This window comes from Onychomys torridus, chromosome 2 (assembly GCF_903995425.1).
Source record: "Onychomys torridus chromosome 2, mOncTor1.1, whole genome shotgun sequence".
NCBI classification, from domain to species: Eukaryota; Metazoa; Chordata; class Mammalia; order Rodentia; family Cricetidae; genus Onychomys; species Onychomys torridus.
The window spans coordinates 93,669,658-93,695,660 of NC_050444.1; the positions used below are offsets into that span (position 1 = coordinate 93,669,658).

The 26,003-nt window shown below is 36.7% G+C and overlaps 1 protein-coding gene across 41 annotated transcripts in view; it reads right to left on the minus strand.

Annotated features, from left to right (window-relative positions):
- Positions 1 to 2,542: 2,542 nt before the first annotated feature.
- Positions 2,543 to 26,003, minus strand: part of Ptprd (protein tyrosine phosphatase receptor type D) — a 2,001,112-nt gene continuing 1,977,651 nt past the window's right edge. For all 41 annotated transcript variants that reach the window (XM_036177144.1, XM_036177143.1, XM_036177148.1 and 38 more), the window contains 7 exons: positions 16,147 to 16,432; positions 15,558 to 15,736; positions 14,429 to 14,555; positions 13,277 to 13,402; positions 9,580 to 9,734; positions 6,618 to 6,753; positions 2,543 to 4,252 (listed from right to left, as the gene is read on the minus strand). In XM_036177144.1, coding sequence (XP_036033037.1) covers positions 4,184 to 4,252; positions 6,618 to 6,753; positions 9,580 to 9,734; positions 13,277 to 13,402; positions 14,429 to 14,555; positions 15,558 to 15,736; positions 16,147 to 16,432 — 1,078 coding nt within the window. In that variant the 3' untranslated portion in view covers positions 2,543 to 4,183. The remainder of the gene's footprint in view (positions 4,253 to 6,617; positions 6,754 to 9,579; positions 9,735 to 13,276; positions 13,403 to 14,428; positions 14,556 to 15,557; positions 15,737 to 16,146; positions 16,433 to 26,003) is intronic.

Below are 26,003 nucleotides of genomic sequence, written 5' to 3' on the forward strand. Positions count from 1 at the left end.
CAATTTAGTTATATTGAGTGTCTGAGTAAAAAATCGAAAGCTAAGTGTTTTCTCAGCCATGTTTCTAAATGTACAATAAGGTAATGCCATGGAACTATTTTTATGTGCAGGAAAGCTATGGTTTCTCTCAACATTACACTGACATGCACTACATACATTCTACAGTAGACCTTCCTCAGGATCTGACACTGTCTATGCGCTCTACCACAAATGAAAACAATGCCTCTTTCTTGACTATATGAATATGTGAAATTATTTCTTGAACTTGTTTGCTTAGCAGTAGAAAGTGTTAACTTCAAGAGTAGACACTTGTGAGGAGCGAGTTCTTGGTAAATATAATTCCTCCCAGTACACAGAACCTAAGAAGACAGCGAGAAAAGAGGGACTAAGGAGTTAGTTTGAAAGCAGCATGCTTGGAATAGACAAAAACAAAGGACAGGGCTGCATAACACTGACATTTTTATTAGAATTCATTTGTAACAAATGGAACCTGTGTCAGCAAAGAACTGATTTTCATACAGACTTCTTTCGCCACCAATGTAACGAAGTAAGAAAATAAAAAGCACGCCTTTCATTCTGTAAAACACTTACGCGTACTACTAATTAGAGGTAATTGTATTTTTTTAACAAGCCATTTTACAAGTTATTTTTTTTTTGAGTTTTCAGTCTATGCATCCAAAACGAGAGCAAAGAACACAACTGTTATCTTTGTAAAGACACTCCAAGCTTGGATGGCAAAGCCATGTAACGGATGGATAGAATGGATCTGTAGCCTTCTGATCTCTGCTGGAGTATCAGGGCACCCATATAACAATGGAAATAAAAACCCAAAAAGGAAAAAAAAATGGGAAGGGGATTTTAAAATGACAAGAAAGACTAAAATAAAACCAAACCAAAAATCAGCAGGAAAGAAAAAACCATGTATGCTACTATGCATTTTTCTTTCCTGTTGTGATGTGTTATCCACAGACACATAAATGAATTTCTGAAGGAGTTTCTACATATGGGTTCAAGTAATAACATTATTGGGTGTAGAATCAATAGGGCAGTGCATAGTACAAAGGTATAGAAAGTGCAAAGTTCCCTAGAGGCCCTTCCCTCCCCTGGCTGTCCTTGCCTTGTCTAACCATGCAAACCATTTTTAAAAAAGAGCTAAAATAAAGTTCTGTACAAATCACTTTTATATATTTGATATTTTACCATCGTAACTAATTACAAAATTATACATAACTACACATACATAGGTAAATAATAGCACCGTACTGGTTATGATGATGAAAATAACTAGATACTTGGATGTTTATGGTAATGGTGGATAATGATGTTTGCCTTGGAAATTAAACTTGAATGGTCATAGAGAAAAGTACAGAGTGGAATGCACATCAATGACAGTGGGGAGTTAGTTCTGGGAACAGCTCCTGATTCTGGAGTAGTGCCTGCCTCATCCTCCTATGGTACGCATCCCATTCATTTTCTTTTGGTGATGACTGTCTTCTCTCCTTCTGCCGTATAGGCAGCTTTGGTTGCAGAGAGATGAACTGCTCACTGGTCAGTCATTCCGGTATGTGATATTCCATTAGATCCCACATGGCCAAAATGGCATGTCTAGATGATGCAATACCTGTCTGACTCCCTTTGTTTCACTAAAACCAAATTACAGCTCTGAGCAACCTGGCACTTGGATAAATCTGCAATAACACAAGTGAAAAGAAAGCAACAGACCCACATAGTGCACATTCTTCTCTGGTTCTGATGTAGGTTAGAGAGTCTCATTCTGAGGTAGCCTTCTAGATGCTTTTTTTAGTGTTTTATATATATATATTTCTATTTTTTTCTTTTTTGTTCATTTTTTTGTTTTTTATTTTTATTTTTATTTTTTACAAAAATGCTCAAATACGATAGTTGCAAGTGTTTGGTCTCTAGGAGTTTATTCTGCTAATAATGGGAAAATGTAAAAACCAATATCCTTCCATGCAGAACATCATGAAGCTGAAATTCAACCAAAATATTATACCTGTATCAAAACTCTTTCAGAGTTCTTAGGATTTGGAGTACTTTAAAATCATATAGCATGTGGCAAACTCATGCCACCATCCATGGCTTCCTATGGAAATGCTGTTGAAAGGTTTGGGGAGATATATACATATACATATATAAATGTATATATATATATATATATACACACACATACATATGTATGTATATACATATATATACACATATATATACATATATATATATATATATATATATATATATATATATATATATATATATATAAAATTTATTGCCCCTTTCAGAAAGCTCCTAATGGAATATCAAATATATCCCGAAGTTGTCTCTGTAAGACTGGTGGTCACTGCATGCTCCAGAGCAGATTTGGAAGGGATTAGAAGTGAGACAAATTGCTCTTCCTGATGTGACGATGAGGAACGGAGAGGCCCTGATTATCCAAGTGCTTTGGGCTGGTACAGTCACTAACATCCCCCACTTGGCTGAAAACTAGGAATGCATATTATTCAAAGAGTTTATATACATGTGGTAAACAGATAATACTTTAATTGAAAGAGTAACAGATGTGAACAACTAATGGAAATCAACCAAAAGGTAAAAATAAATGCTATTAAAATAGGCATCAATTATAAGGCACTCTAAATGCAGAACTAAAACCAAATAAAACAGCACAGCGCCTCCCAGGAACGCCACAGCCACGAGAAACAACGCAGCATCTCCCAGGGACGCCACAGCCACAACATGTTTCTGACTGAAAGAGTAACATGAGTTTGGCTTTGCCCCTGTTACATATCATAAATGCAAATTTCATAGCACATACTATAGACAATATATGATTGAATATACTTTTTTTTAAAAAACAACTTGATAGCTGATATATTACAACATTCTTCCCTCCTAAAGGGATATGCACTGACCTTTCCCACATGCACACCTCTTAGATATTTAAGAATTGTTATTGCACTAGAGTGTTAGAAATATTGAATTTTGTTGGAAGCCTGGCTAACGAAACAGTATTTGTGAATATGATTGGGTAGGTGGGGGAATGCAGGGCAGGAAAGTCAGGGGCGAGGTTCAATAATCAATGATGTGCACTCCTCAATTCCCTTTACAAATTAAAGTTTTGAAATATTAAAAATAACTTGGAAAAGATGGTTACAATCGCTTTTAATCCTAAAAACAACTAAACAATGGAAGAATTGAATGGCAGTTAAATCTTTGTGTGGACATACTGTCTATATATACATAGATACCCTTAAAATATAGATATCTATCTATATATGCATATGTTAGCAGCAACTTTATACTTTGCGCCTCCCTGTTGATTCCAAAAATAAAACAAAGCAAACCAAAATTCCCCTTGAATTCTTGCAGAGAATGGGCACTTTCCCATCAGTTATGTCAAACAAATGTATAAGTAATATCTGTTGACACAGATACTGTAGATTGAGTGTTGCACAAAAATGTGCAAAATTTCAAATGATTTGATACTTCTACAGTAAGATATTACAGATAACCATTCTACTGCTTAAAAAACCCCCAGTTCAGAAATTAAAAAAAAAATGAAGAATTACATAACTTTTTAAATTTACTTTATCGAATGATACATTTGTTTAAAAAAAGAAGTTTACACAGTCAGAAATGAAGCACAGGGCAGCAGAATCTTTTACAACACTAAAATGAAATCAAGGAATTTCTTTTTAAACATCCCCACCCTTACTCCTAAAATGTAAGTATGAGTGGCATAGGGAAAGGGGTGATGTTGAAGCAGAGTCCACCTTATTGTGAGAGGCCACACCAGCCAATGCCTTGTGCTAAACGGAGGCCCACAGGCAAGCTCTCTCTGTCTCCACCAAGCAATCTTGAACAAGATGGTAGTTCTTTGCTGTCATTTCTTCTTCCCTTTATTTTGAATCCTTGAGGTATCTGTAAATAAAATCCTTCAGATGCCTCCCTAAGTCAGGATTCTTGTTATTATTTTTCAGGTTAGATGATTAAACTGTGAATTCTTGGTCCACTTGGAAGAGTTTGTTTTTGTTTTGTAATAGTCCCACTAAGTGGCTGTTAGCTAGAAGTTAAGAAGGACTTCTCAAGTGCCCTGTATGGCTCAGAAGAGACGCCATGGATAGCGAAGGGCCTGTAGAAAAAATCCAGAAGGGATCAGGGGTTTCTACGTTGCATAGTGATCAAAGCTGCCCAGGTATTCTAGTGCGGCTCGATAGCAGAACTGGTATTGATCCTGCAGGACACAGGGTAAAGGGGAGAGATGAATAAATTTGATATTTTAATTGAAAAATAAAACCAACACTGTAAAGAAAAAATTATATCTCCAAGGCAGCAACGCTACCACTGTAATTTAGTCTGATGACCAAGCAACAATGAGCAAAGAACAATTAGCTATGTGAGGATGTTATTAACTTCACTCATCAGCCTGACTGATACACATGGCTCCTAATTCTGAGCCATAATAAGTCCAGTGAATATTATCTTTCTTCTTATGTGCCAGAGCCATCTTTCACAATGACCTAAATATCTGATAATTTTCAGTTGGAAAAAAAAATGTGAATTTCCCCAAAGGCAAGTTGTATTTGTATGTTCTGGATTGCTTTCCAGTGAATTTGAGTTTACAAAAAAGAAGGAAAGAAGAAAGGGGGGGAGGAGAGGAAGTAGGCAAGATTGCTCAGTGGTTAAAGGCACTTGCCTCTATCCAGGTCTGAAGACCTGAGCTTGAACTCTGGGATCCACATAACAGAATGAAAGAAATTACTCTCACACATTGTCCTCTGATCTGCACACATGTAGTCTTGACATGTGCACTCTACTCCCACACAAACAGACTCAATCAGAATTACCATCATGTCAAATAGTCCCACGTAAGTGATAGGGGCAGAAAAGATCCTAAGCACCTATAAGAAAGAAAGTTGTGCTGGGTAGTTTTATGTCAACTTGACACAAGTTAAATCATCTGAAAAGAGGGAGCCTCGATTAAGAAAATGCCTCCACACGGTTGAGCTGTAGAAGAGCCCACAGGGAATTTTATTAATGAGTAATGGGAGGGGGAGGGCCCAGCCCATTGTGGGTGGGGCCCTCCCTAGGATGGTGGTCCTGGGCTCTGTAAGAAAGCAGGCTGAGCAAGCCAATGAGCAGTACCCCTCCATGGTCTCTACAAGAGCTCCTGCCTCCAGGTTCCTGCCTTGTTTTAGGTCTTATCCTAACTTCCTTCAGTGATTAACAGCATATGAAAGCATAAGCCAAAAAAACTCTTTCTCCCCAACTTGCTTTCACAGGGTGTTTTGTTGTAACAATGGAACCCTAAGACAGAGTAAAAGGTAGCTGTGTAGATGCAGCAGGCACGCAAAGTGCGTATGGAACCTTGGGCTTTCTGGCTTGCCATCCCTGAGAATGGCTGCCCACATCCAAAATACATGCACCATTTGCCCTAAAATTCAGTGTGATTGCAAGTTGTCTGTTCTAGAAGACGCACACCAAAATAGAATGATACAAAATGTTCCTTTTCTTACACAAAAAAGGGCCCTGTCATATTGAAATAAATTGGAGCATTGTTGGGGAGATGGAAAAATTACAATTTACAGATAACCGCAGGGATGAGAAAAAGTAGGATTTTCCCTATAAAAGAAACTTATTTTCAGTAGCCAATGGGGCTGAAAGTAGATAGCTTCTATTTTGCTTAAATGTGCATTTTTCTACAATAAAAATGGTAATGCAAAATAAATGGAGTTTGCTTTTCTGTCTTGTCACAGTAAGTTGCTTGGCTAAGTGTTAAGGCTTTTTAAATGTCCAATTTCCCTCTGTCACCCCAACACCCATTATGTTTGTCAGGCTGACATAATGTTTTAAGTATTGCAAGCCAAATGCTTACACTATTTTGAAATCAAAGTCTGAAAGATATTGTAAATTGAAGAACACATATAAATTGTATCATTTGGTGGATAAGTGAGGAATATAAACACTACCACTACAATTCTCTAAATCATAAACTTATACTGAGAAATGTACATATTAATTAGTGAATAGAAAACAGGGAATATTCAAGTTCCAAATATTTAATATGGCCAGTGGCATGAAATGAAATAAAAGCACCTAGTATCTCTGTAAGTAAACAGAAATAAAACAGAAAAGTAAAAGTAGCTGGTGGAATATTATGTGCCAGACAGTGTTTTTTTTTTTTTTTTAAATATATCTACCTACAATTAGATACAAAGTTTTCATTAATACATACATACACACATACATATATATATAGACAGACAGACAGACAGACACACACACACACACACACGCATGCACACACACACACACACACACACACACACATTGAAATATGTGAAATATAGCTATTTTACAGGAAAAATATGCTAACAATTTAATGTATTTCAACCTAACATACATTCTCATATAATGTCCACAACAACTTGAAGATTTTTGATATTGTGTCCACATTTAAAGAAGGGGAAGAAGTGGTTTTAAAATATTAAATAAATAATTGATTGCTTTCCCCATAGTGATCCTCTGTATTTTGCAATTGTATTTTGAACCCACAGAGGACTTAGGTTTTTGGAAGGTGACACCAAATGTTTCCTTACCTCTGTTTGTACCATGGCTGGTCGCTGTGTTCTTAACATTTTGACTGTCTGGAATATATCTACAACTCCTTCATATCTCATTCTTTCCAATACAATACTCAGTGTTATGAAGACTCCAGTTCTTCCAACGCCAGCACTGTTGTGAGGACAAAGGCAGTGTGAGTAACATGCTCATAGTCTCGGCCTCATTTGCTCTGGACGCAGACATTCTTCTACCACTTCTTTATTCCTAGTTTCTCCACGAGCATGTTCAAGACAAAGTGGGAATGATTTTACTATGTGATTACCAGATAGTATGCTATGATAACATGAGAGAATAAGTAATTAGGATTGGGTCTTATAAAAGAGAATGCATTTCTATAACATCGTATGAGTCCAGTTGAAAAGGTCAAGCAAGACATGTCATAACATAAAATCAATAGAGATAAGTATGAACAGGTAAAATAAGGCTTGTATTCTTCGTGTGGATCCTGAAACTGAAGACTTCACATGTGTGTAAAGTATGAGATAAATTAGAATAAGGTGGAACATATCACACAGACTCCCCTGTCTTATGCATTAATAATATAATCTGTGAAGGACATGCATCATCTAAACAGGTAACAAGTGTATAACAAGGTGTATAAACCACTTCAGTATCAACATTAGGTTGGATATGAAAAAACAAATTCTCTAACAGACTTTTGGTTATGGGATGATTTTTCTCTTAGCCTTTGGGAAACTATGAATATCCTTCATGCATTGATTGTACAAATATCACATTATACCTTAATTTCAGGAAAGCTACAACTTTCAACAGATTCTCAAAAGGGCCTTAGGCAGTATATCTAAGAACCAATGAACTCTACACTGAGCTACTTATTTTCAGGTGATCAGCAGCTAAAGTACACCAAATTTCTTTCTAGCATTTCAGCAAGGTTTTGAGTTTCTTTCTATTTCATTTGGTATTTTAGGATAATTCCAGAGTCTTCACAGCAGCAAGGAAGAAAACAAATTGATAGCCCTTGTACTCTTAAGAAATGACATCTGAGGGCTTAGAGAATGAGAACACTGAATAATCTGAAAAAAGCAGTCCCTACATTTTTGGACCTTAATTAAATAGTGTGTGTAACGCTTGGGTACAAGCTGTAGACAATAGATGGATTCATTTACTCCAGGATGGAGCTGACAGGCATATATAAATAGTGTGTGATTTTACAAACTGCAATTTCTCATGAATCTAAGGAAAAGTGCTAAGTGAGGCTTTAAATCAATGGGCAGTTGTTAAAAAAAGGGGGGGGGAGAGCTGAAGTTATTCACACCCCACAACAGTCAAGGGACCTTGCAGATTCCTTTTGCCCTGAAAGTCTCACACTCATGAGAGACTCTGATTTGTGACAATTTTGTCGAATCATCCAGGTAGTCTAGGGTATATCTTACTTTGACTTGGTTAATCAAATGTAACCAAAAACGTAGTGTTTCTGGATTTCTATTTAGAATTTTCAAGAAAGGAACAGTCATCTGCCTTATTAACTTCTAAATTTATTGAATCTCAGTATGTTTGTTTAATATGCTTGAAATAAGTGTTATTCCAGGGTATTCAAAAACAAGAAAAGATAAGTATCTAGAAGACTTTGGGATTAATGAGATATGTGAATATACATGCATATAATGTGTGAACCTCTGTACTAAGAAGTTTCTCAGTCATTGTCTAAAAACAACCCCAAAGAGAAGTAACCCAGGGTTCAAGTTTAAATTATGAATATCAGATATATTCTTTTCCTTAGAGGTCATACTGAGAAAGTCTTAATTAAGTGGAGAAATTATGTGCTAGATTAAAAAAAAAAAAAAAAAACACTAGGCATTTCAACTCTAGATTGTAACATCAACTTTAAGTGCTGGAGACCTCATAGCCTGTCTGCTCTTTTGTCGCATGTAGATAGCAAGGGAGTTTGACAGCATAAAACAAATGTTTCCCAGTCTGATAAATAAAGCATTATTATAATTATCACAAAGACCTGAAGAGAAAACCAAAGCTCACTGTTAAACACCTTTGGAAAAGTATAGATCCAGGACAAGAGCATGTATCCTGACACCTATGTCTTAATTTTTCTATTTTGAGATCTTGCTTCTATGGTATTAAAAACAATAGTGTTTAAAGCACTATTTTTTTTAAACATAAATGCTTTCAAGACAGACTCTAAACATATTAAAACCTGAAACTTTAAGCTCTTAGAATCCTGAAATACCATAGTTTAAAACAAAATAGGTGAAGTCCCTTAACTGTGTTTTGCGCATGCAGCAACTTCCACATGCACTAAATTTATGGTGGATGTCTGAGGCATTCACTTAGTATTTCTATTAACTTTAGTGACTTAAATTACAGAATGCTCTAGAAACTGTTGAAAATAATTAAATTGAAGGTGCTTCATTTTCTGATAGAGCAACAATTTTCAAGCAAATTGCATTCTGAACTGAGGTACCATACTAATCACTTATTGACTTGCAGGAATTAGTATTGCTATTAAGGCTTGGCAGCTACTCACAGTTTGTTTTTTTTTTTTTTTTTTTGTTTTGTTTTTTAATGAGATAAGGGGAAAGATACAAAAAGGTAGTTGTAAGTGTAGTTACACACACACACACACAAAAAAAAAACATAGACAGAGATTTGTACTACTACACATTATTGTTAGGGGACACACTGACAATGACTGGCAACACAAAGCTTTTTTTTTTTTTTTTTTTTTTTTTAAACAAAGGATCAACTTGGGGCATAAAAGCATTCCTGTAATTCTTTTCATTTTCTGGAAAGAAAAAGAAACAAAAAAATCTTTAAGTCTCATAGAATGTTCTGAAAATAAATTTCAATTATACAGATTTATTATAGCAAGCTTGCATACAAAGTGAATAAAGAACAGTCATTTTCAAAGCTACTAAGCATCAATCATAAATGTCCAGTTAGCCTTAGTGACTCCTCACTCACCTGCAATGCACTGAAATGGGCCCATCTTGTCCAAACTGCTCCTTTGTTTTATGGACCTGGCCAATGAAATCAATAAATCCTTCTCCAGACTTTGGCACTCCTTGTTCTGGCCAGTCAGTGAACTGGAACTGCCTCACTGTTCGGGACTGGCCGTCCTTTAGAGGGGAAGCCACATAACCAGCCATGACGCAGCATGCCAGGATAGTTCAGCAAGTACAGAAACCACAAAAGCATTCATGATTCGCCCCCCCCCCAAAAAAAAAATAAAAAGAGAAGAAACATATTAGGAACATGTCCAGAGAAACTGAGTCATGTGTGTGTATTATCTCCTGCTAACACTGTCAACATTTATATATATTTAAATTACAAATTTGAGTTATACTCTTCAGAAGCACTTCTGAGCCTCAAAGTCTAAATCTGAAATCATTTTATATATATATATATATATATATATATATATATATATATATATATATACTTGCAAATATATATATTACATATATATTTGCACACACACATATGTATATAGATATATACATTTATATGTAACCACCAAAATCTTATATCATCTACTTAATATAATAAATTCTTCACATTGAAAGGGGTATGCAGACATGGCATCTACATCAGAGGTTTGCTGTTCTCACAATGATTTCACATCAGCCATGTATGCTTATTTCTAGCATTGTAAATTACAAAATGGCAGCATTTAAAGACTCTAATATAAACCAGGTAGTTGTTTTTGACCTCGATACCCCACATGTCTGTGAAGTAAACACTTTCTAGCCATGTGTAAGGCACAGCATGAACCATGTAATGATGCCTAAATTTCAGCTTAGGGACACTGTACCAGGTTGTTTCTGTCAACTTGACACGAACAAGAACCTCTGAGAGAAGGAAATATTGATTAAAGAATTGTTTCCATCAGATTGTCATATGTGCACCTCTGTGGCATTTTCTAGGCTAATGATTAATATGGGAGAGTGCAGTCAACAGTGGCAGTTCCACGCCTAGACAGGTGCTCCAGGGTGGTATAAGAACTCAAGCTAAATGAGCCATGGAGAGCAACATAGTAAGTAGTGTTCCTCCATGATCTCTGCTTCAGTTCCTGCTTCCAGGTTCCTGATCTGAGCTTTTGCCCTAGTTTTCCTTCATGAGGAGCCAAAACCAAATAAATCCTTCCTTCCCAGTTGCTTTTGGTCAGTGTTTTATCACAGATACAGGAAAGGAAACTAATTCAGAGAGAATCCAAGGGAATTATTTGCAAGCATCTCCCCCTTTTTGTCAGAAGAATATTCCTGACTAGCTTCAGGAATTTAGTAGTCTACACAAACAACCTTAAAACTGTATGAAAACAAGCCATATCTAAAACATGATAATTCAGAAAAAAATAAGTGAATTCCTCTTACTCGAATGTTTTGTAAACACAGCAACTCCCACAAGCACTAAATTAATGGTGGATGGCTAAGGCATTTACTTGGTATTTCTACTAACTTCTTTTTTTAAAATTTTTTTTACAATAATTTTATTTCACTGAAATTATTTGTTAATTGCACTCAGGATAGTTACAAATGTTGCAACTTGAAAACATGTAAATCTAAAGAGAGTAAAAAAAAACAAAACAAAACAAAACCCTTCTCTGAGCTCAAGAAGAACCATGTTATGAACATAGGGGCCTGAGGTACTTCAGATTCTTTCTGGGATTCTTTGAAGTACAACAGCAGAAGGGACCCTTTGCTCATAGATACAGGAATTCCTGCTCTGACTCACACGGGGAAGCCTAACTAAACTCAGGTTTACTGAGACTGATCTCATTTGAAGAGATGCTCCCAGTGGCTTCCTGCTTCCCATTCTAAGATTCTTTTGGGCCCAGGCATGCACATTTCTAAGATTTGTGGAGATAACTCAATTCCAGGCAAATTCGAAAGACTTAAGTCCTTGGGCAATGCTACCCATTTTGGTCTTATAACATATCAGTACATTTGTTTTATACAACTGTGGGTTGTAGTTAGGAAATAACCCAGGATGAAGCAGAAAGAAGCCTCAATTCAGGATGGCCACACATCATGTACCCTAGTGGTAAGGATCAGATGCTTGAAAATAGAGGAACAGAGGATCAAACCAACTTCATGAGAATATAGAACAGTCAAAGTATTTGGTACCATCTCCAACTCTTAGATGTTTAATATGGAAGCTTGATTTATTTCCCCCCCTTTCCTGGGAGGGTACAGGGAAGTAAGTCAGAGACTGAGCAATGCAGAATTGTCTTCTGAGTGTCCTGGAAACTGCATTTTTGACCATAGTCACTTGTAATGTCAAGAATAAGTCATATGCACAAACACTATTGAGAAGAGAAAACACCTGCCTTTTAAAGGTTCTTTGCTTACCAATGCTGTATTCTCGCATGCCAACTGTCTTTCTGAACTCAGAGCCTGAGATCAGAAGCACACTTAGAGCATGCGCAAGGGCTCTGGCAGTTAACAACAGAGAGACTTTAAAACAATGTGAGCAAGTTCTGCTTTACTCTTTCTTTCTCAATATGATTAGGTTTAACTTATTACTAGGTAAATGTGTTCCCTGTGGGTTAAACCTGTACATTCCTTTCTATTACCAGAAATAGCTAGGAAGTTTACATGTAAGTAACTTAGGCGTTTGACTCGCACTGATGGGATAGTGGCAGGCATCAGGGCATGATTACTTGGACAATTAAAAGATCTTGGAACATAACTTCCTTGAAGTACTCATATTTAGAGTAATTAATACACTACACTTCCTAGGATTACCAAGTCTATCACATGGGCCAAGCCTCCTGTGAATCATATTCTCTCTGTCTCTGTTTCTATCTCTCTCCCTGTCATAGCCAGGGCTAGGCTTCAGGGATTAGCAGACAGGCATGAGCTGTGAGAAAGCTGCTTTCCCAAAAAACAATGGATCAACTACACACTATCCACTGGTGTTTAGGTTAACCCACCCACTATGACAGTTCTAAAAATAAAGCAGGGCTTTGAGCTGACCTGTTCTCCCCTAAGATGTGTTTGCAATCATGGTGTGTGAATGGCTAATGGCAAATATATTAAAGTTTATGCATAGAATCTTTTACATCAGGGCTGAACCTTGGACTCAGCAATCTTGGTAAGAAGCACAGAATGAAAATTAGCCAACAAGGGTTGTCAGTTCACAGTTCTCATGGACAGACACATTAGCACATGGAGGAATAAACCATGCCAAGAAGCAAATTAGAATGTGCAAGGCTTGTCAGAACCTTCCAAGGAATGCCATTTGCTCTGCAGTTTGAAAGTCATACCAAATTAACCTACAAGCCCATATGACCTCAAGGGCAGTACAAACAACAACATATTTACAGCCTGGAGTAATGAAGAAATCAAAAACTCTCCAATGAGAATGTGCTGAGAAGGTGAACTTAAGTGCAGCCAACCAATCAGTAAATGCTTCCCAACACAAGCACTCACCAAGCAAGTCCCCAAAGCTGGGCTTCCAGGTGTTACATTTGAAGGGAAGCCAAACCTGGGTTTATGAGAACTCTTCCCAGACTGAGGCAAAGTTACAAATTCTTTTCCTTTAAAGTCATCCATAATGGGTGATTTCTTTTCCTTTTGAGAATGGTTATTTGGCAAATGCTTCTCCCAGAGACGTACACTTAACCTTAATTTCTAGCTAGTGGAGGAGCCGAACTTACCCTGGCATCTGTGACCTTGAATTCCCTCAGGATATACTGAGGCATGTTATACTCAGCCATGGGATCTACAACAAAATACTGGTATCTTGCAGATCGTTCTGCTGGCCAGTACTGGTGACATTTCTCCTAAAAGGACAGATTAATGTTAAACTCTATAAGGTGAATACAAAGTTATGCTTATCTAAATTTGTTCTCTTGTGAATTAAACTCTAAAACCAAGGCAATTTCTCCTGCAAGTATATATGCTTTTGAACGTCTAGCCTGAAGACAGGCAAACTATCTGGTGTCATTTTGTTTTCCAAAACAATGCCAGCACAGAGTCTGGCAAATCATAACTGCTTATTAAACACCAGTTGAACTGCATGCTTCAATTGGACCTACAAATTATTTAAATAATTACATAAGTCTTGGGGCAATGCTAGCCACTTTGGCCCTGTACTATGTCAGCACATTTGTTTTATACCACCATGGTTTATAATTAGTAAATCATCAAGGATGAAGCAGAAAGAAGTGTCTTCATTGATCCAGTTCAATCTTAGCTGTCAACTGAGGAGTCTGGGGCCCTGGGAGTTGGTGACTTGTGTTGTTAGCCTTGCAGAATCAGCAGCCAGATTAAGACAAGCCAGATAACTTCTTGGCTTATATCCTTTTGCTTTCTAAATGAGCTCTAAAAGTTGGGTTTTAACCATAAGTCTATTGTGTAATTTATAAAAATAAGAGACAGAATGAGACTATCTCTAACAGCACAGGAAACATGCTTTCAGGTACTCTATCTGGTGGCAGGGTTTCAAACATCTTTGATGCTTTATGTATACTTCAGAATAATTATTAGTGAGAAATGGATTTGCTATTACAACTTTAGAACTACTATGTAGCTTTCCAGCACCATGCTCAAGGGACAGGGAGAATACAGATTGGCCTAGGAATGAAACTCACGAATATAAGTTCCTTTACTTGAAGGAAATGATGTCCCACTTGATCATAAAATTCTAGCCTACTCAGGCAAAAAGGAACCAACATATGCTGAGAGTCAAATGTAAGTGACTTATTTGTCTCTATGATAGCACGTCATTGTATCCAGAGTACTTAGTCTTTCAAAAAATGTTCATTAATGAGCTTGATGTGATTTTCCAAATTGGATGACATACTTACTCTGCCCATCTCTCTCAGCTTGGTGAGCATCACAACAATGGTAGAGTTGTGTTCCCAAAGCATGCGCCAGAAGTCTTCAGTTGTCTCTGCTAAGGGCCCCTGTGTAGCAATGTAGGCTTTCTGTTGTCTTAACAGAGAGAATAAAAAGTAAATGTTAAAGTACTTTGAGAACATGCACAAATTGATTTGTGAGTTGTTAACACTTTTCCTACATACATTATTAATTCAATTGCAGGAGATTCCCATTAGGATATACAATCAATAAGATCATTTAGTACATGTTGGGGACTGCAAAATCAATTGTGTTGTTAATATTGTTATGCATGTCTTTATTGTTGTTATTTAAATTTAGTGCAATGCTAATAGCTCAATTTCATGTGTTATATAAATCACTTAAATGCTTAACTGTGTGATTTTATTTTCTAGAAACAATCTCAAACAATCTATTAAGCTTATGAAAAATACCCTAAAATAGCTGCTTTATCAACTTCCAGATATAAATGATTTCTGAAAGAATAGGTTAGAAGGTCAGATTAAAAGAAGCAATAATGAGAGGCAGAGGAGATGGTTTGGTAGTATCTGCTGTTCAGATCCTCAGCACTCATGCAAAGTGTGTGAAGCATGTGTGTGGAGTTAACAGGTGGATTGCTAGATCTTATTAGCCAGCCAGTTCAGTAGAAGGGATGAGCTCTAGGTTTAATGAGAGACCCTTTCTCATAAAGTAATCTGGAAAGCAACTGAGGAAGACATGTAATGCTGATCTCTGATATCCACATGCACCTCCCCTCCCCAACACACCCACACTGGTATTGCACACATACCCCCAATACACTCACACTGGTATAAACATGCACAAATATCATATTATCTCACATGTACACACCCATATAAGCATGTACATATATCACATAAGTATATTTCCCCACCCCCACATGCAACAGAGACTCCATTACTATTGCTTAATCTAAAATTTAAAAAATAATAATAAACCACCCCCATCAAGGAATTGAATGATGATCTATTCAGGAAAGAAATGACTTTGAATTGAGATGAAATACTTTGTGGTTGTAAATCTAGGGCACATGCAAATATCAAGGTTTTGAATTATTAGGAGAGCATGGGTAGATACCTGTATCCATCAAGAAAACTGGCATTGATGTAATCAGAGCCTTCTACTCCTCTGATAGGCTGCAGGCACACCCTTGTGGATTCATATGGCATAATATTAACAAGGCGGTTTTTGAATTTATTACATGGAAGATTGGCACTGATGAATCTTGAGGTGTGAGCTTTTGAACTGGCTAGACGCTATTGATTTAAAAAGAAAAAAAAAATCACAATGATAATTTAGCCAATGGTTTGAATGCAGTGTGCCTAAGATGTCCTTTTCAGATATCAATCTTCAGTTTACTTAACAGTAAATATTCAAAGTCTATTTCCTTTTAGCTAATCATTCCATATAGCCTACTGGATATTGTAAACATTGCATTTCAAGAACATGATTTCGGAATTTAAATTAGGACATCAAGGGCCCCTAGTATTGTTAGGGAACCAAAAAAGAGAGGAGAGAAAAAAGAAGAAAATGTTTTATAATCTGATACCAGACAAGAACATTAAATGAACCTTGCACTTCAAAATCTGAAAGGTAACAAAGTGAAGCCTCCTTCAATGACAGAATAACTTGCTGATGAGTAACCACATCAGAGTCAATGCCATACCTTAAATTCGAGCTCCATTCCGGTGACATTCTCCCCTGTTTCTATTTGTGTCAGCTTCTGAATGTAGGCATACAAGTTTCTAGCCGGCACTTCGGTATTTCCACATGTCACTGCTTCTAACAGCGCATCATGGATAAAGATGTACTGGTCCTCTGTCTGCACCATGTAATTCCTCTGGGCTCTCATTAGAGTTACATGGCCATAAATATCTACAGTTTTCTCATGCTTTATTCTTTCTAACATGGCATCTATTACAATGAAGCAGCCAGTCCGGCCAACACCCGCACTGTAAGAAAAAGAGAGGGGGACAGAATGCCACATGAACTTAGCGAGAAACTAACATATAGGAAAGTCTTTATAAGTTCGTTAGACAGATTTCAAACCAAGGAATTCAATTCAAATGGCTATTACAAGGATTTTCAATCACTCTAGAGTAAAATATATTAAGGCACCATATAAAAAAACAAAATAATGAGTAAGGTTCATTTCATTTCATAATCTAGAAAGTCTTTATATGTTCATTAACTGGATTTCAAACCAATGAATTCAATTCAAATATCTATTACAAGGATTTTCAATCACTCTAGAGTTAAAAAAATATTAAAGCACCATAAAAAAATAATGAGTAAGGTTCATTTCATTTCATAATCTAGAAATCCTAAATCCAAACTTACAGCCATTGTTGGTCCTGTCACAAAATATAGGCATTTAAATTTTTTTTTACATTTTTATTTATTTATTTTACTTTGTGAATGAAGCCTCTGCTACCTCTCCCCTCCCCTCCGTGGCCCCCTCAATCCATTCCACTCTGTTTTCACTCAGAAAAGGGCAGGCCTCCCATGGGCATCAGTGAAGCATGGCCTATCAAGCTGCTGTAAGACCAAGCACCTTCTCCCAAAGATATAAACATTAATTAGGCTGTTTACATTCAGGATATTTTTTAAATTATTGGTCAATATACAATTAGAGAGTCACATTTTGCAGTTCATGTCTGTAATCCTAATACTTGAGAGGTAGAGGCAGGAAGATCAGGAGTTTGAGTCTAGTCTGGGAGATACATAAAATCCTGTTTCAAAACATGAACAAAATATCTATTTGGGATTTTTTTTTTTTTTTTTTGAGACAGGGTTTCTTCGTGTAGTGTTCATGCCTGTCCTGGTTTCTAATGAATTCTGGTATATGCAACTCTTCTTAGTGCACAATACACTACAAATCTATCTGAGACTATATATCAAGTTGACTATAGTTATGGCAGGAACATTCTCTTAACCCCCAACCTGGCACCATTCAAATGTCTAGATGACACGGTGTTCTATAGTGTTACAGAATGGTACTGCAGAATCTTAGGAGACTGAGAGGAATAATTCCAACTCCAAAGAGTTCAAAGTTGTTTTTTTATAGTAATGATATTACTATAAAAGGAAGGGAAACAAATCAAACATGTCCCTGAGTCTAAAATTTAAAAAAAAATGTGAGAAGAGACAAAAGGGAGGCTGTGACTTGAGCGATATGTATTTTCACTCCACAAAGCATAGCATACTATTCACTGTTTACTCTTGTTGTTCATAGGGAGGAAGGGAAGGAATGGGCCTCCTTAGAAATTATATGTTCTCATTTTTCTGCGGTAGTCATTTTCAGGTTTAATGATTAGATATATGCTCATCTTAAATCAAGTCTAAATAGTAAGTCACTTTTCCAGGTCCTAATTTGACCTTGAGTCTGTCATATAAACTGTGTGGGTTTTATTTATTTATTTGTTTTCATTTTTATTACATCTGATAGTAATAATAGCTCTAGCCAATTAATGAGTCTAATTATCCAGTAAGTCTTAAGGCTGAATTAAACTTATCAAGGTTCTGCAAATAGAGGAAGAGGCAGTTCTTTTATAAGTGCATTTTTTTTTTAGTTCTATCTCCTAAGACAACAAGGACACAAGCAACAAAATTCTCGGAAAATTGTCTAGTCTTTTCTGTATTGTTTGTGATTTAGCTTTTAAAACCTTGCTTTAATCTATCTCTTCAGACTGTTCTAAAGTCTCTCTGTATTTCAAACTAATAATACCTCAAGTTCAAGAAACTTAGTGCTTTCACATATACTGCCTTGACAAATGAGATGTAAGCCAAGAGCTTTTCCACCATAGGTCTTAGTGTCTCAGTTGTAAATAATAAATGCTAGTTTCTTTCTTTTAAAATTAGCAACATTTGGGTCATTCCCTGAAGGCATAGAGCTCATGGCAGGTGGTATAGCTCAGACTCAAGTTTGTCTTTCATTTGACCTAGGCAACACATCCTGATTTTGATGCAAGCCATCCTCCATAATAACCCTTATCAATATGCAGCTATTCCTTAGGAATTTTTCTTGAAAGGCCTTCTTGGCTTGTAAGACAATAGTTGAGGCAATATGAGGAAACATCTGATACTCTATTGGGCTTGATGGTACGAAAAGGGATTTCATAATTATCCAAAGCAGGGAAGAACCCCAAAGATCTAATATAAAAATTTTACTAAAGATGTGTCAAGGTTTTGTGTAATGAGTCTATTGAGTAAGAGGGTGGACCAAAGATGAATTATCAATGTCATCTGTCTAAATCTACAGCCAGTCATTCTCACTGTGCCTCAGTATTTGTGTTAGTTTTCATTTTTAAAACAGTTTTATATTGCTGTGGTCAGGACCAAAGAAAATAGCTTAAGGTGAGAAAGGACTTAGCTTGGCTCACTGTTTCAGTGGGATCAGCCCTCTAGTAGGGACAATGAAGAAGACTAGATTAATCACCTAATGTTAGTCAGGAAGAAGATGGGAGATAGAAAAGACCAAAGACAGGGAGAGGGAGGAGAAGGAAGAAGCAGGAGGAGAGAAAAGAAGAGGGAGATAGAAGAAGGAAGGCAAGAAGAGGGGACAGAGAGAAGCAGAGGTACAGAGGAAGGGAGAGAATGACAGGCTGGCTTTTTTCTTTTACTATATTCTTTCTTTATTCTCAATCTATGGATGGTTCTACAACCCCTTAGGCTATCCTTACAGAAATGTCCTTGTAGACATAACCAGAGGTATACTCTATAAAATCTCTCAGATGCTTCACAACTTAGTTGAGTTGACAATCAAGATTAATCATCAAAGGAGTGTTTTGGTTTCAACCTGCTTCCCTGGATTGTCTCCTTTATAAACATTTCCCTGATCTGTGTACTTCAGACAGCCCCACAGGGGGGAATTGCCTTTCGAACGTTTCATTCTTCTCTCATCCCCCTCCATCACTCACCAACAGTTTCTAAGTTCATGAATCCTAAGAGGGCAGCTCTTCCTTGGGCACAGCTGAAACCTACATTCCAAGTCACCAGATCCTCAACAGTGGCATGTGTGAGACTGGTCAGCAGCTTCTCCAGGTGGCTCATTTCTTTGTAGCCTCTCTCCTTGACACTCAGGCACAGAAGTTCCAAAGGAACTTACTCTCATTTTGACTTTTGCCCTGTACAATCCTGAACCATATACCATAAACTTTTTGGCTTTTAAATCAATTCTCTATCTCTTCTTTAGTTGATGAGCTGGATGTGGTAAAAGACAAATATTAACTTTTCATGATTTCCACTTAAATATGGGTATATTCTGAAGGCAACATTTAAAATACATTTTAATTCCTTATAATATCATGTTTGTGAGGTGAAAATATTATGTGATGATGTGTTGTTAGCATTTCTTCCTAGTGGCTTCTGATTACCCGTGTTTGCTATATTCATACTACAAAATGAGAAAATGCTACCTTTGCCTTCTAAAGAGTTGGTTGTTCACACCATTAACATATTAAACATCCATGTTTGGGATTTCCTGTGTCATTGTTACCAAACTTATACTAGAATAATTTTGGATACTTTACATTTCACTTTTCTGATGTGGTTCATCTATTTGTGAGTTTCTTTGGGATATTTCTTTAGTATTTCTTATAGATATGCACAAATATATTATTTCTGATGCCCCATGTATCTGACAACTTCTATGTTTTTGTGTCTTTATTTTGGCATTTACAAGTCTGCTCCAGCTTGGCTTCTTATACATGGGCTCTGGTACAATCTCTGTCTCAAATATCAAGAATAGTGCTCCATTCTTCCATTGTACCTTGAATAGGACATAAATCTGTTTGGGTTTTGGTCATTTAAAGTAATGTTTGCCAAAAAGTACCTACAGATATTTTGTTTCTCTTGGAGGTACAAAGTTTTAACTAGGTAAGTTTAGTCTCTAATATAACTAAAATTTCATGTCTCTTAAATCATATGTTTATGATAATATTCATGATTTGCCCTCATGAAAAGTCAAACAAGTCTTGAGTCTACCCACCTCTGGCTCTTTGTTTATGTTGATCTTTCCATCTTCTTATAATTGCCACCTGCTAGCATCAAACTTCCTTAATATTCACTTCAACTTCTGTACCCCACCCCAAAAGAAAATTTCCTCTGTGGATTCTACTTCTGAAACAACAGGTTCTCTATCTTCAGGCTTTGTTTTCCCAGTCGATAATCACATCAGCACAGGGGAAGAGACAATGGCCTCCTTGTCTCTGTGTACCCAAGAATTTCACATAGCACAGAATTTCCATGCCAGAGAAATTGAAGGTGATCAACTTGAGTTGCAAAACCAAAGGATGCAAGAGTAAAACTATCAGGCCTTTTCCTACATCTCAGCAAGTCACATTCCCAAACCTCACCATGGGACACTCCATTTATGCATCATTAAAAAGTTAAAGAAGTCTGTTAAAGAGTTCCATGCAAGCTAGGTTTTACTCCAGCTGCTAAGAAACAGCAGTCTTTAGACACCAGTCTACATCTGTAAGAAACAGAATGCTGAAAACTAAGAGCTTTTACAAGTGTGCCAGATGACTTCTGTTTGGATTTCTGAGTTCCCACAGCAGCACTTTCCTGCATTCTCCAATTTACTCCATTTTTAGATGTCAATACCTGAGTGCAGTGCACCTCTCAAAATGAAGGATTGAGTTTTGAAAGCAAAGGCATTTTTCTTTGATGCTGAACCTGAGTTCCCCATAGCAGTGATAATGACGAAGCCCTATTTAGTGTTGTTTGTTTCTCATCATTTCAACAGCCTTCAACCTGAAACATGATAAGGACAGCAGAACTGATAAACTACCCTTATTTTTATCTGTTTTCTGTCAGAGTAGTTGCCAAGCACTGAGACAAATTTTTCTAAATATCTTTCAAAAGAGGAGTGTATCACCCTGTGCTTCAGGCTGAGGCCAGCACAATTCAGCACATTTATTATGGTAGAGAACATTCCAGCAAAGGGCTGAAGAAGACAGCACTTTCAAATCTAGCCCAGTTTATGTTGGTCCCACTCTGTGATGGTTGGAATAAACTTGGCTTTCCTAAGTTGTCTTCTGGTTGGATAATGATGCCATTAATGAGAATCAGAACACAAACTCCAGATTTCTTGTGACTTCTCTAGCAAACCCAATGATTGTTAAACTTTAGTTCTTAAAACCAAACAATTTCTGTTAGTGATAACCACTACAGTGTTTATACATGGAAAGACTATGCAATCCATTAAATAAGCACGCCTATCAGGCAATTGTTATTACTTCAGTATCATCACTCATCCAGTTATAAGATTTGTTTTCAATTTCTAAAAACACAATTTAGTCCCACAAGTTGAAATATGCTTAATGTCCCATGATGTGATACAGTAGTAATGTGTAAAATGAGATATGTTAAGAGGCATAAGGGGACTATTTTTCACTAAAACCAATCTGGAGATGAGCTTAAGAGTTGGCTTTTCTGCCTAATTTAGTGGAGTTTTAATGCTGACCCTCAGCTGACACATCACTGGTCTGGCAAAGGACAGCAGAATTCAGAAGCCTCAGAGCTCAGTGAGTTGGATGAGAATACAGTAAAATAGAGCCAAAAATTATTGCAAGCATTTTGTACATCTATCAGTTTGTAATTTTATCGGATGTTAAATTTTGGCTATTAAGAATGGCATTTATGAACTGCAAGTTTATTTCAAAAGATATCTATGGGAAGGTATTGGGTTTTATGACCAGTTTTACAGCTGTAATCTGTTGACCATCCTAATAAAACTCTGAAGAAGTTCTGATGAGGCTTCTGTTTTGAATCTCTTCTTTCGTACATTTAAAATGAATGCTTAGTTTAATTTGTTGCTGTTATAGCCATGTCTAGGGCATTTAGGGCACTATGAAAATAAATCCAGTGATATTTTGTATTTCTAGTATCTCCTCCACATTGGCTAATGAAGGAAACAGTGAAAATTCTTTAACATAAATAGTTAGTTACTCAGTTCACTTATATATATTATGAAATAGAAACTACATAGTTTTGAACAAAAATTAAAATGCAGAGTTGATCCATGCTATTTAACAGAGACTGTATGCCTACCTAGTGTACTTGTTTTGGAGAATAATTCTGTAGCATTCATTAAAATGTAAAATCCAGAGCTTCTTTTACTTCTGGACATTTGTTATGGAGTCTATATGTGCACCCATATACACACAGAGAGGCTCCAGAAAGATTTTATTACAGTAGTGTTTGATAGCAAATAATTTGGGTAAACTACCTCACTGGCCAGGGAAATAATTCAACTATGTTCTATCAAAACCATTACTACTATGTAACAATTAGAATGAATGAGATGAATCTATGTATGGATGCCCCATCAAAATTTGTAAGATGTATTCCCACCTAACTATGTCACAGAAAAATATACACACCCAACATCTCAAATATTTTTTAAACAGATCACACAACAAGATCATGCATTTCTCCAAGCTTCTGTGTTGAGTATGGAAGATCTAGAGAGATTCAGAGATGGCAATAGTTAACAGAGAGGAAGAAATGGAAATGGGGGTGGGGCAAATGAACTTTCACTGATGTGCTTGAGTTTTTTTAAACAAGGACAGTAGAACCATATAGAAATGAAACTGAGAAGGAATTAAACATAATGAACAAAGCATGACTAGAATAAAAACCACGCTTATTGATTAGTGAACAGTTGAGGATGCAAAAGGTAGAGTGGGAGAAGACTTTACTTCTGCATTGTTCAGAGAGGGTTTCCAGAAGAAGCCTGGATGAACTCAGTTCCTTGTAGCTAAGAGTTGGTCTCACCATTCAAATTCTGTCTTGGAAGAGTGTCAAAAAGTAGGAGGATACTAGAGTCATTACAAAGTACTAGAACCAGCTACACTTAGGTAGGGAAGACTCAGAGTTGGAATTCCTGCCCCCATGGGTGAGGTACGCTCTGAGAATTAGAACATGCTCATGCCCCATCCACACAGAAGAAGCACAGTTTGCTTAATAGTGATCCCAGTATAAAATAGTAAGAGATTAGAGTCTGTAGTATTCATGTGTGGAATTCTTAAAAGATTCTAAATTTTTTAAAAAGAGAGAGGAATGAGCCTATAAGAAGCAAATCCACTTGTGCCTAATCAGACACTTTCCTGTAAAATGAAGACTCAAATAGAAATCCTCCACAAATTGCAGCATGACCCTTGTTGTATCCCAACCCAGTTCCTCATTTCTCACAAAATGATGCTCATAATCAGTGAGGAGGCTAAGCAGTTTAACTAAGTACACCTGAATAGGGCACCACAGGTCTCACCAGACAAGACAAGACAGATCATGCCCTTAGACTTGTATGGAAACAGCTGAGACATCTCCATAGTGGTCAAGTGAATAATGTCATGGAATAGGAGTACTACATTTGTTTACATAGAGTTGCTCTTTGCAATTGATCTGATTAGTCATAATCTAACTTCTATTTGGAAGAGTCTACTTTTAAGTTTTGGAAAAAAGATACTGGCATTTACCAGGCCTGGCACAGAAAGCCGCATAATATGTATACTGGTTATCTTGTAGGGCAGAATATTCACACAAACTATAATGTGTATAGCCTCCTCAGTTCACATAGTGCCTAGCCATTAGCAACATAAACACTGTTACTTCTGACTCAGGTTAAAGACAGTCAAGTAGAAGAGTAACTTGGAGACCTTGGGAAAATCTTCAAAATTTAGCATCTTTCAATATTTGCTACCAGCATTTTCCTCTTTAAAAAGTACTAGTCTCTTCATTTAAATATAAATAATTTAGTGCTTTCTCAACGCTCTAAATTGGAGGTCACAGTTCACGGCACCTCTCCCCTTCCCCTTGATCTCAGTATTAGTAAGACCATAAGAATTTAATTCTCAACACAAATGACCTACTGTTTCAAACAGAGCCTGTGTCTCTGTGTATGCCATCCTAACAAGCCACAGGACATTTTGTGTTGCTGCTCCTAGGGGTCCAGACATGACTCCATGTGCTCAGAGCTTTCTTAGTTACCCTGCAACACTGTTCTCCATGTCCCACGGAATGCTTCTGGGAAGGGCAAGAGATTAGACCAAGGAGACAGGACTATTCCTAGGGAGGTAGAAAGTGTCAAGGCTTATGGCCCTCATCAACTGGAACCTAACTGAGAGGAGACACTGGTTTTCATAAAATCCTCGTCAAGCCCAAGATCTATAGATTGCAATAATATTGGTGGTCTGAAATCAAAATACTGTACTTATAATTGCCATTTATTTATAAATAATGGCTCTCTAATCCCATTTAATATCTCAAAATGAAATGAATTATATACATATTTAAAAGTACTTTCCAAATTGTTTCTATTTATTAGGTTACATATAGGTTATATGTAGGTTAACATAGCTTTGTTTATGACATTTTGTGATGTTTTCTATCTTCTTTAGAGTGTCCTAACATGCATATATAATGGCTGTTTAGTGAAAACTAGTCTTACAATATTTAGATTAATATTTAGATTAACATATTGTTTTGCAGATGAGAATAGGCAAGACTAATACCAGAAGACAGAAAACTCTCAAGAAATTGTGACACCAAAAAGGTGAAAGTTAATATCAATAACTCAGCTTAATAAATATGGAATGACAGATTCTCCCACATACTCTTTGCTATGAAACACAACACCATGTATTTGTTCACTGTTCATGATGCCTGTGCACACTTGCAGGGCAATGCTAAGCCAAAAAACAAACAAACAGCTTGTGCTGGGTGTGGTGGCATACACCTTTAATGCCAGCACTTAAAGAGGTAGAAGCTGTGGAACCTCTGTGAGTTCAAAAGCCTGTCTATATAGTGAGTTCCAGGACAGTAGGGCTCTATGTAGAGAGACTATTTTTTTCTAATAAATGAACAAAACAGAAACCAAACAAACAGCTTCTGGGGTTCTGCATGTGACCTTCTGATCTAGTAGAACTCAAGATGAAACATTTCTAACAAGCTCCAAAGTGATGCTGAAGCTGCACTCCATGGTCACATGCAGGTAGCGAGGATATGAGATGTGTCTAATATTCTTCTAAGTAAATGAAGTCAAACAGATGCATCAATTATACTGATTATGTGTTTTATGTATAAATAGTTAAAAATGGAACAGAACAACTTGATATTTCATTTCTCTATTTTTTCCTTCAGTGAATTTAAAATTTCAGTAGACAAGAGACTGTAAAAACACACACTTTATAAAAAGAAATTGCTTTTGTCTAAATATCAACTATATCACTATCTCCAGATGCCTGCAAGTACATGGACTTATCTTATAACCAAACTCCAATGCCAGAAGCCCACCTTGCAAGTTTTCTTTGCCAGAAACAATGCCAGATGCAAGCAAATCATACACCGTGTAATGAGACCGAAACATACTTTTCCAAAGACAGACAGAAAAATAGCCAAGCAATAGAACTCAGATTGGAAAGACACAAAACAAAGATAACAGAACTATTTTTAAGTCTTATATTATGGCCGGGAGGAACAGCAAAATAGTTTGAAATAGAAAGTCTTCATGCTGATTAC